Consider the following 14,542-nt stretch of genomic DNA (forward strand, 5'->3'; position numbering starts at 1 on the left):
CATTCGGTTCCCAGGGGCTCTTTTCTCTTTCCCAGGGTGAATGGAGCTGGTGCCGTTCTGTCCTTTACAGGGTGCCAGTCAGGTCCACCTGCCAGTCGAGCACCTGACTTGCTTTGTTGTTCTAATTAATTTAAGTCTCCCACTCCCACTCCCTCTCCCACTCCCTCTCCCTCTCCCACTCCCTCTCCCTTATCCACCTCTCACTCGTGTTCTACTGCTTTCTCTCTCTCCATCTGTATCTCTCTCTGTTTGGCTTTCTTTGCAGTACTTGGCAGTGCAATTACGCAGAATGGCGTTTGCCTTTTAAGTTTCAACGCTCGCATTGTTCCCCGGCAGCGGCCGAAGGCATCCCAGGCATCCCCGGCATCGCAGGCATCGCAGGCACAGTGGAAAAACTCACGTTAAACAGGCGAGCAGTCACCGGCTGTGGCAGCAGCAGCAGCCAGTTCCAGTTCCAGTTCGAGTTCGAGTTCCAGTTGCAGTTGCAGTGGCAGCAGTGCCACTGACAGGGGCAGTAAGTTACTGTGCAACTTTTGCCGGAGTCCCGTCGGTGCTGTCGTTGTTGTCGCATAACTCAAAGCTGATGAAATATGGAGCTGCTTCAGGTACTCTGCTGCACGCTCCTCCTGCTCCTGGCCCGAATGCAAGGTGAGTCCGAAGCTGCCGCCTGCAAGCGGCAGCAAGTTGCAGCCAGATCCAAGTGGCACGCGGCACGCGGCACGCGGCACGAAAGTCGTAGCTGGTAGATGGTAGCCATCGGTTACACCGATATATGACCGATATTGCTCTATCGAAAAGTTATCGCTCTTAGTCGACTCCTATTAAAACTATCGATAGGTGGTTCTAATAAACTAATCGCCTGGTTTTGTATCGAATTCGATATTTATGGTAAGCAAGACATGAAAATGTCACAGATATCTGCCCCCACTAAGACCCAGAAACTGAACATTTTAAAGGTAATCGACTTGTCATCGATCTTTATCGATTTTTATAGATTTAATGAGGGATGAAAATCCTTATATTTTGCCATCACTAACAGTGAGTCATGTCGGCATGCTGTCATCGCTGGCTTTGATCTAGTCAAAAATTGAATAATTCCCCCCACATGCAGCCCCTAGCACCGCCCCCTTTGGCAGCCCTTGGGGAACAGCTAAGCCTGCACCCCGTGCTCAGCCCCACCTGCACTTTGGGGTCAGTGTCAGCCGTGTCAACGATATGCGATACGCGATATGCAAATTTCCTGCACATCAGCCCGACACGAGAGCTTGCATAACTTTGCAACACCAATGCCGCCAGCAACAACAGCAACAACAGCCACAGCAAGTTAAGCAAACAACAAGCGGAACAACATCAGCTGCAATAACCCAGAGTCGCGACGGTGCAACATCGTGGCATGTCTCCCGCCCCCGTCCCCCGTCCCCCGCCTCCCGTCCGATAAGTTGCCCCCTGGGCTGCTTTCTGGGTTAGCAGTTTGCTGGCTGCTGGTCTGCTGGGGTTGTCTTATCAATGCCACAGATCTGTCACCATAAATTTAACATTAATTACGGAATGGCAACCCTGGCGACCCTGGGCAACCTCTGGGCAACCCTGGACGGCGCCGCGCTCAGCTCCGCTCCTCTGGCAGATAATGAGCAACAGAATAAATAAATAAATTGCAGTTGGGAGGGAAGAAGCAGCAGCGCCAGAGAAGCCTCAAATTACCAGAAACGGATGCAAGTGACCAAAAAGTTTGCACATTAATCGGGGGCTACTTAGGTCCAACTTTGCCCCGGAATAGGAGGAGGACGGAAGGACACGCAGCAGCAGCCGCAGCAGCAGCAGCAGCAGCAGCAGAGGCTGAGGCAGAGGCAGAGGCCAGGAAAGTGCATTGGTAATGAGCCTGAGCCCCGAGCCCTTAGCCCCGGGATCTGTGCCGACGCCAATGCAAATGCAAATCGATAGATGCAAATAGACAAAAGTTTTTGAATTGCCAGAGATTCCAATTCAAATCTGATCAAATTTTAATGAAATACAATAGAAGAAACAAAGCTGAAAATGCCAGCATCAAATGCCACATTTATGTGCATTTTGTAGGAGTTTTGGAAAGTTTTGAAGACCCCCAAAATGGGGTCATTACGGAAAAAAGCATAGCGTAAGTCGAACAATGTTTAGGTGATAATTAATCTAAGAACAGAGTCCAGAAGATGTATAATCCATGAGGTATTTCACGCGGTGTTTTGTATCCGAGACTACATCTCCGCTGAAAAGGTAATAAATGCACGACAGCCACTTGCCCCCATCTGTAGGCGCTAAAGAGGGGGTGTGGAGGCACTTTCCCTCGCCGCAAGCACACACTCACACATTCATGAATGTTGCAACTTCTAAACATTTACTCCCGGCGCCACTTGGCAGAGGCATTTGCCCCAGCGCCGCAGACTATGCAACGTCTGCGCGGCTTTAAAGACAGCCCCAGACAGAGCACACACACACACACCACATATATGTGGAGTACATATATACATATGTATTTGGGCAAATATATAGCAGAGCCAGCGGCCGCAGGAAGAATTTTTAGGAGAGAACTTCAGGAACAGGTCGAAAAAACGGCACGAGAAATGGTTGCAAAACGAAAATATCATGAAGATGAAGATGAAGAAGAGGAAGAGGAAAAAAATGCAAAGGGGGGTGGGACACACACACACACACCTACAGAGAGAGAAAGAAATGTTCATGCAATAAATTCACGTTGAAATTTTGCAATAGTTGCGTCTAGGAGTTGCCGCAGTAAACGGTGGGGCAGAGGCGCCAGAGCGGGGGCATCAAGAAATAAAACAGGCAACAGGACGCCGAGGGTCGCTGAGGGGCGATGAGGGGCGATGAAGGGCCCCCGACCCACCAATCCACCGACCCACCGACCCACCCATCGAGTTGAGTGGCTTCTGCCGGTTCCTGCTGCTGCTTAATTTTGCAGCGCCTCCTTCGCTTAAGTAAACTTTCCACCAAAAGACGGGAGAGACGAGGGCAGGGAGACCCGGAGGTGGAGGAGGCCTCCCAGCAGAAGAGGCTGCAACTGCAACTGCACCAGGAGCTGGAGCTGGAGCTGGAGCTGGGGCTGGGGCTGGGGCTGGAGGCGCTATTGCCTGGGCTGGCCTGGCCTGGCCTGGCCAGCGATAAGCAGGCCGCCTCGCTCTGCACAATTTTTGTTTGCCCCATTCGATTAAACTAAACATAAATTTCATGGACGATAAATCAGCCGTGAGCGCTGGGACAGTTCCAGGTGCAACTTGCTGTGCAACTTGCCCCTCGCGGCACGTGTGGGAAATCAAAAGAGTAGGTACCACGGGCAGAAAGCCAGAGATCCGGCGAGCCAGCGAGCCGAGAGCCAGAGAGGCCGAGCCCCAGTCGGTGGAAGCTCCATTCAAGGCTTAATAAATGAATTTCCACTCACCGAAAATGCATTAAGTAATCCTCTTCATGGGAAACATTTACATCCCTCCCCCCATCGATGGCACGCTCGCCCCCGCTCTGTCCCTTCCGTGAGAGGGAAAAAATTCGCCCCATCAAATGGCAAGCGCGAAATTGAAAGAACAATTTCAGAAAATATGATTTTCGGCATGGACCCCTGCCCCTGAATGCAGCTGCTGCTGCTGCCGCCGCTGCCGCTGTCGGTTCGTGTCGGAAATAAACAAAAAATTCCAAAGTAAAAATGGAGAATGGGAAAAAGAACCAGGGGGAAGCGTCACGCTGAATGCTCTTACAATGCGTTTCGCTCGGGCAGGACTCGGGCTTTGAATGGAGAAATCTTCCAGCTGAAACGCAGTGCGGGGAAACCCTCTATTTAAGGATTATGGCAGGTCCTTGTACCTGTGAATCTGTATACACACTCTAAACATATTCGATTTCAAGCGCCTTCTGCGGCCTCGCCTCCTCGTAGAGTGTTTCGATATCGTTGCAGAGCCCGGCGGCTGCAGCTCTTTGTTCCTGTTGGTTTTTGTTGTTCTTTTGCCGCCGGAAAACTATACATAAATATACCCAAAAATAGTTGCTTCTTTTAGTGTTGTTTACCTGTGCTGCCCGAGCCCCTGCCCCAGCCCCTGGCCACACCTTCGCTGGCCCACTCGTCGGCTACGTAATGTGGCACGTAGCTAACAAACATGGCTGCTTCTCGTGAGGGGGGAGATGTGGGGTGTGGGGTGTGTGTGTGTGGCAGGACACTTGCTCTGTTGTTGCTTTTGTGTGCAGCTTCCGGATGGATCTTCAGCCTTTTTGGGAGGGGGGAGGAGGGCTGCAGTGACCGTAAGAACAACATTGGACCCCTGTCTGTGGCTGTATCTGTATCTGCAAGTGTGTGTGTGTGTGTTAATGCCAAATTAAGTTGCTGCACGTCGGAGCATGCATGAATGCTCCGCCCCCGCCCCCGACCGCGCCCCCGACCGCGCCCGCAGTGTCCAAGTAGAAGCCAAGCCTCTCCGCAGGCCTGTAATCCCGAAAACATTAAACTGCCCGCGTTAGGACATTGATTTTCGCTTTTGCCCGTGGCCCAAGCACATACAAGCACACAGAGATATCCTTTGGACATAGACACTCAGGGATATCCACAGATAGAGTCTCATCATCATCTGCCTGATGCGGAGTCCGATGCGGAGGCCGATGCCTAATGCTGCTGGCTGCTGGCTGCTCGTTTATGCGTTTTCGTGCAAATGAAAATTCAATTTGAAATGGAAATTATACTTTTTCTTCAGTTATTTTCTCATTGTTGTTTTTCTGTTTTTCTGCTTTTCCGTTTGTTTGTTTTTGTCGTTTTTGTCGTTTTTGGTCTCTTAAGCAGAGAGTTTGCTGTTTCTGTTTCCTATTTTCTGCTCTCTGTTCTGTTTTATGTTTCTGTGAGCTGCATTTTTGGAAATCGTTTCGCATTCAAAGCAGTAGATGGAAATATGATTGCCTGCCCCCCCTCCCCACAGAAGGCCCCCCTCTGTGTGCTCCAGAGCCGTGTTCTCGGATTCCAGTTCTCTGAGAAGACGATGCGATTCGATTTCATATTCCCTCCACTTTTCAGCAAATTAAGCGAAAGTTAAGCAGAGAACAAGGCCACGTAGGCCACACAAAATACAGCTCCAATTGGAGAGATGGCTCATTCATTGAGTTAATCGGAGACAGAGAGAGAGAGAGAGAGAGAGAGACAGAGGGAGACGAAGAGAGACGGAGAGACTCAATGTAAGAGAGATAGAGTGTGTGTGCTCTCTCATGCATGGCCAATAATCCTCGGGAATGGAGACATAAAACAATGGACGAAAGGACTGGGGCACGGAGGAGGGGAAGGCGGAGCATAACATAATTTCCAGCACTTAACCATGGCCAACTGTTGTCCCATTTCCATTTCCTGCCCCATGCCCCATGCCCCATGCCACACTCAGAGGGTCATGCATTTTTCCGCTTCGCTTGTTTTCAAACTGATTTCAATCTGTTTCTGCTGTCTTCCTTCGATCTTCCTTCCTTCCTTCCTTCCTTCACTTCAGCTCCAGCTTCATGCCACATCCCTTGAAGCCACACTCTGTCCGTCCTCCGTCACCGACTGCCACCGCACCACGGCAGCACCGTTTTGGCCGTTTCATTGTTTCATTGTTGCCAAAAGTCGTCGAGGTTTTTTTTTGTTGCGGCTTTTGTTGTTATTGTCGCTTGGCCGGCCCGGTCATCGTCGTCCCACCCCCTGGCCCATCAGCGGCATCTTCTGCCCATCTCGTGGCGTCTGGCAATCCGTTTTCCGTTTTCCGTTTTTCGCGTTCAATTCGCGGCCCTTTTGGCGCACCCCACGCCCAAGATGCCACGCCCCGCTCGCTAATGATTGCTGGGCATAGCGGATGCCGCACTCACCTTGCAACTGCCGCAGAGGGGTGCTCCAAGGCACGCTTCGAGTGATCTCCCTTCGGGGCAAATGCTTGCGGACGAGTGTGAGTGCATTCGCACCGATACGAATGCGAATACAATGGGAATGTCTCGATCTTGCCTTCTCTCCTGTTTGGCTGTAATTGGGATTGTAATTGTTCGTGCCCCTCCCCTCGGTCTCCCTATGCCGTACCCTTTCCTTCCTTCAGTTTCTTTCTTTCGTTCCCTTTTTTTTTTGGGGTTGGAACAATGAAAATTAGCAGGAGAAATAATCAAGTGCAGTTTTAATTTGCACAATGCCCCGCCATCTTCAAATGACTTGCCTCCCTCCCGCTCCACCGCTCCCCCGCTCCCTCTCTTCCCAACCCCCATCCCCATCTACTGCCCCTCCCGCTGATGGCTGCTTCATCATCTTCTCGTTCTCGTCGAGCATTTGGCCCGAAACAAAGGAAACGCAGAGACAAAGGCCCGCCGCTTCTTTCTTTCTTTGTTTCTTTCTATTCTTTCTTTCAGCCTTCTTTTCATTCCACTGAATCCTTTTTTTACCCCTCTCTCTCTGCCCCTCCCCCACTGGTCGTTGGTTTTTTGTCTCTGTTTGGGTCCAGTGCGGTCACAAATAATTGGCCCGATGCCGCTTTGACGTTTAAATTTTATTGAATGGCAGCTGCAATTGGCATTTGGCACTGTGGCAGTGGCACTCTCTCTCTCCCTCCCTCTCCCTCTCTCTCCCTCTCTCTCTCTCTCTCTCTATCCGTCTCTAAGCTGGCTTAATTGTTCCCAATGGCTGGAACAATGGGCTATAATGCTGCTTGCTGCTGCGGGGGACGCTCTGCATAATTCTTATGCGCCCCATCGATTCGAGAAAAAACTTTGCTAATAAATGATCCCGGCCAGACATAATAATTTTCCCTCCACACACACACACAGACACGCCAGAGAGTGGCTAACACACACATGTGCATTATTTACGGCTCATTTGGCAGCGGGAATGAATGGGGGAGCCCCTCTGGGATGGGCTCTGGGATGGGCTCTGGGGCTCTGGGGCTAATTTGCCTTTAAAAGGGCGACAGCATTTTACGCTTAATTTGGCATTGATACAAAACGACACCTGTTGTGCGTGTGTGTGTGTGTGCGTGCGTGTGTGTGTGTGGACCCCTAAAAGTGGCCTACACATTTTTCAACTCATGGACTCCAGCACCCAAGCACCACTTCAGGATCCCAGCGACAACAATCATAACAATAATCATAACAAAATGCGAGTGCCACACAGCACGGAGGCACAAGGCCCTCCCCTCGCCCTCTCAGTGGCGGCACAGTGGCACCGGTGGACCGGTAGACCGGTGGATCCTTTAAAGTACGAGTGCTGCCCTGCCAGCGCCTGCCAGAGGTGCCTTCCGTGCCACTGTGCCACTGTGCCACTGTGGGGTGCGCCTGGAATGCCAGACATTGATACGGCGTCAGTGCGTGCTGCTAAAATTTTATGATGTGGGCAGGACCCTCCTCAAGTTGGCCATTTTGCACGGGGAAAGCCCCGGGAGAGAAATGGGCCGCCCAGGTGACGGCAAATTGATGCTGTTATTGTCATCAGGCGTCGGCATCGGCATCGGCATCGGCGTCGGCGTCGTAGTCCTTGCCCTTGTCCTCATCGTGCGCGTCGTCAGGGTGCCAAAATGCCAAACGCTGTCAACTGTCATTTTCCTAAGGGGGGCCTGGGCCTGGTCCTGGGCCTGGGCGGGGGGCCATCTCTTTTCCACCCTCTTAGTCGCTGTCTGGGCATCTTTGCTGCCTGCCTGCCTGCCTGCCTGCCTGCCCCAGTGGCAGGGGCAGTGGCAGTGGCAGTGGCAGTGTCATGTCAGGCGGCCATAATCATTGACATTCATACATAATGGACTCATTGATATTCGCTGGCAACAACAAAAGGTCAAGTGGCTTTGACTTCCCCTCCCCCCCTTCCATCACGTATGCCTCTGGGGGGGACACCCCAGACCCCATGGCCCGGGCGCCGGACCGTTTTATTGTTGTCGCCGCGTCGCTCCTCGCTGGGGTCATAACAGTAATTGCCAACAAAACGAGTGATTAACCTGACAACACACTCGCACACGGCTCTTCGAACATGTGTGTGTGTGTGGGTACACGCTCTTTGACCTTGCCCATGGGCAAAGCCCCACCACGCAGCTCTCTTTTGAGTGCACTCACACACCATTTCAATGAAGAGAGTGAATGCCTTGGACACTGCCACTGGAGGACTCCAGGCGGATGGGAATCCGCTGGATGGGATCAAATGCTGCTCCGATTGGTGGCTACAAGATATAGATATGCTCCTCGGCAGATCCTTCTGCTGATTGCCTTTCCGACCCATTCCCAGCAGCAGCGCCTTTTGGGGCAATTACGATTTGGCATAGCCCATAATTTATGCAACATTATGCTGCATTATTAACTGATTCAATTATTGAGTGGGCCAAGCGTTTTGCTGCAGTCCGCCCGGCTATCGGCCATTAAGAATTCAGCCAGGGACTGAGGACTGAGGACGGAGGACGGAGGACGGAGCATGGGGCCTCGCCTCGCATTGCAATGCTTGGCCATAAATTATTCCATCTGTGTGTGTGTGTGTGTGTGTGTGTGTGTGTGTGTTGTGGAAACAAAAACCGATTTTCGCCTTAATTGCTGGCTGTTGGGCTTGGTTTTCCACCCTCCACCCCCCGCCCCCTATCGGACTTTCCTCACCTGTCAGGCGGAGAGGGGGGCGCCTCGCCTGTGCAGCCACCTCTCAGGGTCAGACGTCCGTGGGTCGAACAAGCAAATCACTCAAAGGGGATCAGCAAACGCTCGCCTTGATTTTGAGTCCGGGACAATTGGCAGCCGGCGGTGGCGATGGCGATGGCGGTGGCGATGGCGATGGCGATGGCGAGAGAAGAAGAAAACTCTGCAAAAAACTAGCTTCCAAGAAATATTTGATATTAGCCGTTAAAGTCGCTGGAGACTCCTTAAAGACTCCTCCTTGCGAAGCCTGGCTGGCTAAGGGCTAAGGGGTATCCCCTTGCAGGTACCCATTAATCCATGGAATAATCTGCAGAAGAGCTAAAGTCAAGGCTTTCCTGGGCGTTCTCTTCTGGCTCTATCAAAGGATGCTCATCCAAAGGATGTTTCTTGGCCCATTCTTTGGCTTCCTTTTGATTTGCTCGAAATTAATTTGCCCCTGGGGCAGGCACAAACGAAGAAGCCCAAATGCAAATGAAATTCGTTTATTTAATTTGTCTGCCTAATGCCCACCCCCCCTTCCCGCCTGCATTCTGTTGCTACTCTTTGCTTCCTGGCCACTTGCCACACACACACACACACACACAGACACAGATTGGAGTTGCTGCAGGTGCAGGTGCAGGTGCAGTGGCTGTGGCAGTGGCTGTGGCAGTGGCTGTGGCAGTGGCATGCGTGACGAGACCCACAGCAGTCAAAGCCAAAGAAGAAGCCTCCTTCACTGCCACCAGCACTCCTCTGCTCTGCCCCCCTCCCCCTGTTGCACGTGCAACTTTGTGGCTTTTCAACGCCTTGGACCCCCCTCTCCGAGTCGCCCCGAGTCTCCGAGTCTGAGTGTGTGTGTCTTTTGAGGCAGTTAGAAGCTAAATTAAAATTACAACTTTTTGACTGCACGTTGACGATGCCGTTGCAATGTTGCCCCTTCCTCCGCCACCACCCCTTGTTGTTGCCGCTTTGCGTGTGCCCCAAAAAACACACAGAAAAACTGAAAGAGAGAGAGCAGAGGCTTCTTTTGCCTAATAAAATTGGCCCAAAGTACGTTTTGTAAAAATGCCAAAAATTTGCTCAAGAAAATTCCCAACTTCCGGCACGAACGAGTCCGAGATGTGGTTGTTGTTATGCCCTTTCGCAGGGTATTATGATTTCCAAGAAGGACGAGGTCCCTTGCACATGTATATGGCTGGCAAGGAACCTAGGCAGGATCTGCAGTCCTGAAGGGTATTCCAGTCCTCACACCACAAAACGATGGCCGATTTTCCTTCGAAAGTTTGGCCCAAGTTTTCTCCTGTTTGTTCGCAGGATTCGCATGCAAAGCATGTGTAAAAATGAAGCATCGACTGGTCCTGTCGGGACGTGCCGACGTCATCGTCATTGGCCACTTGGGACGACGCAGGAGTCTCGTCTCGTTTCGTCTCGTTTCGTCTCGTCCTCTGGCCCAGCTATGCTTCGCTGGTCAAATGCGATTTGATTTTCAAGTGTCCCTCCGTCGAGAAATTCAGATTAAAGGTGAGGCTGTCATCTAGCCACAAACGAGCAGTCGGAGTCGCCCAAATGTGGCACCCACTCGCATCCGACAGTCGCCCTTCCTTAAAGCCACAAAATACCATTCGATTGTGGTACACCTTTAAGGCCCGCCCCGCCACCATTTGGCCTTAAATTTCGCTGACTTTTTGAGAATTCGCACAGCCTTCGGGCCTCTTCAGGCCACACAATCCTTTTGTCCCAACTGGGAGAATGAATACACACACCCGAATGCATGTGGGGTCGGGGACGAGGGCTGGACCCAACGAAATGGCAAAAAATTGGCATAATTTCCTTTGGCTCGGTAACAAATCAAGAGCATTCAAGGTGCTTCAGGCACATTAGCGCCACCTGTGTGCGCCTAGATGAACTAGCCGCCCCGTCATGTGTGCGCTTGGGGGTGTGGGGGCGGTGTGGGGGCGGTGTGGGGGTGTGTCGGGGTTGTGTAATGTGATTTTCAGTAGTCAGGTCTGAAAAATCAGCAGACATCGATTTCTTTGAGCGTCGTCGTCGTCGTCGGAACTGAAATGAAACTGAAACGAAAATAAATGCCAATGGCTCATTTATCATGGCTCACACACACACAACCCCACACACACTCTGACACACTGGCGCACATGGAAAGGCTTGATCCTTGGGCCAGGGACAACGCGGAGCGAGGAACAACAAGTGTAGCATACTTTCCAGCGCTCCGGCCCGCCGCAGGAGCCGCAAAGAAAAATGTGCCACGCGGCTAATGAAGAATGTGTGTTCGATGCACAAAACTTTTGCAGCACAGCACCCGACCGCCACCACACGTCACCCCTTAGAGCCCGGCCCTCAGCCTACCCGTCCCTAGCCGCTAGCCCCTAGCCCCCAGCCCCCAGCCGCCGTAATGATGATTCCCAAAGAATGGCAAATGCTTGGCCAACATTTCGGGCGGTGTCCCGGCGAGAAATATTCAAGGTCCCGCCCCTCCCCATAGACTATACATATGTATAATGAGTGTTGCTGCCATTCGTTTGCCTTTGGCCCCAGAACGCGGGTGGCGGTGGCGGCGGCGGTGGCGGCTGCCTCATGAGTGTCGCGTCGCCAAGTGAAAGGGAAAATCCAATCTGGCTTGCATCTAGCAGCTGTGTGTAGCAAGTGGAAAATGCGCTGGAAAGTGAAAGGAAACGATGAAACGATGGCCATTCATTTGATACTTAATATTGTAGACAGATTCATGGATTGGCGATATTGATTGTCCAGTTAGCCGGATATCCTTGAATGGGAATGGGAATGGGAATGGGAATCCGATCTTGGCGGAATCCATTTTGCATACGAGCATTCGCTGGGGCTGGGGCTGGCTCTGTCCCCAATCTCAGGGGCCTTCACCGTTAGCCCGTTACGGTCACTCACTTTCAAGGCGAATCTAATGAATACAAATGAATACACCCAACTTGAACCCTTCTCCGGCATCCTCTGGCATCTGGCATTTGGCATTTGGCATCTGGCATCCTCTGCTCGCTCTCCTTCGGCCCCACTCAGCGGTCGAGACTCACTTGAGATTCACTCGAGTTCGCTCGCCTGGCTGGCTGGCTCCTCCGAGTCCTTCGAGGCTGGGGCCCAGAGCAATGAAAAAATGCGAATCAATAGAGTTAGGGATACCCTGGAGACGGAGGTACCTATGATTTGGAATCAGGCGAAGAGAAATGAGCACTGGGGGGTATCCCCCAGTGAGAAGTTCGGGAATGCTATTTCAGGATAAAGACCAGCATACCCCCGTCTGGAGGGGGCGGGAAAATGCCAGGCTGCCACACGCTGGATGCCCATTCTAAATGGCCGCAACGAAAAGTGAACAGAAGTTGGGCCCAGGGCGAGGACCCAGGGATTCGCCGAAAAGAAAGAGCAGGCCAGGCCAGGCCAGGCCAGGCCAGATTACAGATGGCCAAGTGAAAGTAGCAATTGGTGGCAACACAATGGACGTGGGCACGGGGCGCGGGGCAGCGTATACTCGAAGTTTGTGCACCCACTTCCACTTAGACTAATTAACGGCGCCGTCACTTGGATACTCTGGGATGTCCTCCGTCCTCCGTCCTCCGTCCTCCGTCCTCCTTCCAGTCCTTCGGCCAGCCGAAGTGCAGCAACAATTCCGACTCTCTCTCTCTTTCTCTTGCTGCTTTCTCCTGCTGCTCCCGACTCTGCGGTCATCCGGTCACTCAGCGCTCTGAAGACAGTCGTGCAACATCATTAAAACTCTTCAGAGGAGCTGGCTGCGGAGGGGTAGGGCGATGGGGATGGGGATGGGGATGGTAGCGAGAGTGACACCAAAAATGGGCTCGCTTAACTTTTCACTGTTTGCTCTTTTGCTGGGCAGCAACAATTTGAGTGCTTGCCACCCTGCTGCCTCCTGTGGCAAGCAAAGGAAGGCGCCGAGGCACACCTGCAGCATGGGATTGGATGTGCTGCTGGCACATGTATGGATGCAGTGCGAGATGTCTTCCTTCCTGGGCAACGAGCCCAAGGAACACTGAATGAAAGGTAAGGCCTGTCCGGGCGAGGGAGTGTGTGGTGCCAGAACTTACCCTCTGATTGAATAAACCTTGTGAAGGGTATATGCATGTGTGCATGTATGTCGTACCAGTAGAATGGAGTAAAAGGCAACTTGACAATAATGAGTGCAACAGCAGCAGCAGCAGCAGCAGCAGCAGCAGCAGCAACAACTTGCCAAAGTTTAAGTGCAAAAAGCAGGGGAAGGGGGCATTGGCGGTGGTGAGGCGGGGAGTGGCAGGAGTTGTGCTCTCGGAAGCAAACAAGCACCGTCACTCAGTTGAAAGCTCTCCTCACTGCCCGCGGGCGGCTCTCTTACACCTGCAGGTGCGCCCCACCCACCTCTCCACTCTCTCTCTCTCTCGCTCTGCCCCCACCAGCAAAGGCAACAAATCAGTGTCAGTGGAAAATTTACGCTTAAACCTGACATTCTTAATTCGCTTTCTCTCTGTGTCTCTCTCTTTCTCGGTTCTCTGATTCTCTTTTTCGCATAAAAACTTTTGCTAATATTTAAGTGCAAGGTTCGTTCTTTCTCTCTCTCTCTCTCTCCGTCTGTCCGTTTCCTTTGTTTGAAATTAGTTTTCTCTTTGGATTTGTGTTTGTTCCAAAGAGAAGGAAAGTTGGACATAGGGAAAGAGGAAGAGCAAGGAGATCGTTGGAAGGAGAGGAACAGTGTACAGGAATGATCCTCTCAAAGCTCATGCTCTCTCTTGCTCTTACTCTCTCATGCTCTCTGAGCCGAAAGCTGCTTACGAAAAACGCAAAGCCAAAGTGACTGACTGACGGTTCCCTCTCCACACTCTGCTCTATCTATCCCGCTCAATCTCTCATATACCCAGTCGTTACAGTTGCAGCTGCATTGCAAGCTCAGCTTTCAGCTCTCTCTGGCTCTGGCTCTGCTCTGGCTCTCGCTCTCGCTCTCGCTCTCCCTCTCGCTCTCCCTCCCGCTCTCCCTCTCGCTCTCCCTTCTCCATCGTTTGCATTGTCAACGCTCCCTCGCTCTGACTTTATGACGTGCCTTGTGGTAGTATGACTAGTGACAAAAGCACAGCAACAGCAAAAACACCAGCAACAAGAGGACAAACACGACAACGCTATGAGAGTTCTGCCCGTCTTTGTTCCCGTTTTGTTTTTTAGTTCTATGTTCATTTTTGACACAGGCGTGGGAGAGGCAGCGGCAGCGGCAGCGACAGCGGCAGAGCAGAGCTTTGTTCACGGATTTCATCACGGCCGCAAAATAAACGACCAAAATAGTGGAAGGCGCAAAAAGACGGATTTTTGAGGTTGGCTGTGGGTCGGTGTGTTTTTTGGTTCTTCGTTTTCCTCTTACCGTCCCGTATTTTGCACCCGTTCATTCCTGCCGTAAATGCCAGAAACTTCACAGATCGATGTCAGGCATCTACGGCAGCTAAAAGATATATGTACATACAATGTAGGCGATATTCCGACTAATGATCTGTTCAAATAATGTGGAACAAATGATACGCAATATAATTTCATTGGGCCACGACTCTTTTGGCGTTGAATTCAAAGTGTGGCCTCAGGCAACTCTTTAAGGATGTCCTTAAATGGAAGTCTTGGCTCAACGTTGTGGCGCATGCAAATTGATGCCACAATCAGTGGCACATCATATGGGTCACTCCTCCGCTGGCACTTCCGGGACGTTTCATGTGGAATACTCATATTGTACGTATGGATGGATGGATGGAGGCAACCTATCGGATTGATGTTTGATTATGGCCGCACCCTGAAGCCCCCATGGCCCCCACACCCCGCCACCATCCGCCCCGCTTCCCGTCTTCCCGTCTGGCCATCTCCCGCCCTTCCCTTCCAGTCTTCCATTGTGCAAATGCACTTAAAGCGCAAATGGAAATCGACAAAGCAAAAACAGAGA

General features: G+C 51.8%; 1 protein-coding gene across 1 annotated transcript in view; it reads left to right on the forward strand.

The window, feature by feature from the left end:
• The first annotated feature begins 233 nt into the window (after nt 1-233).
• LOC6597865 (carbonic anhydrase-related protein 10) overlaps nt 234-14,542 on the forward strand; it is a 38,469-nt gene continuing 24,160 nt past the window's right edge. Inside the window, exon 1 of the mRNA XM_026991211.1 lies at nt 234-648. Coding sequence (XP_026847012.1) covers nt 591-648 — 58 coding nt within the window. The 5' untranslated portion in view covers nt 234-590. The remainder of the gene's footprint in view (nt 649-14,542) is intronic.

This window comes from Drosophila persimilis, unplaced genomic scaffold (genome assembly GCF_003286085.1).
Source record: "Drosophila persimilis strain 14011-0111.01,24,50 unplaced genomic scaffold, DperRS2 tig00000653-arrow-arrow-pilon, whole genome shotgun sequence".
Taxonomy (NCBI): domain Eukaryota; kingdom Metazoa; phylum Arthropoda; class Insecta; order Diptera; family Drosophilidae; genus Drosophila; species Drosophila persimilis.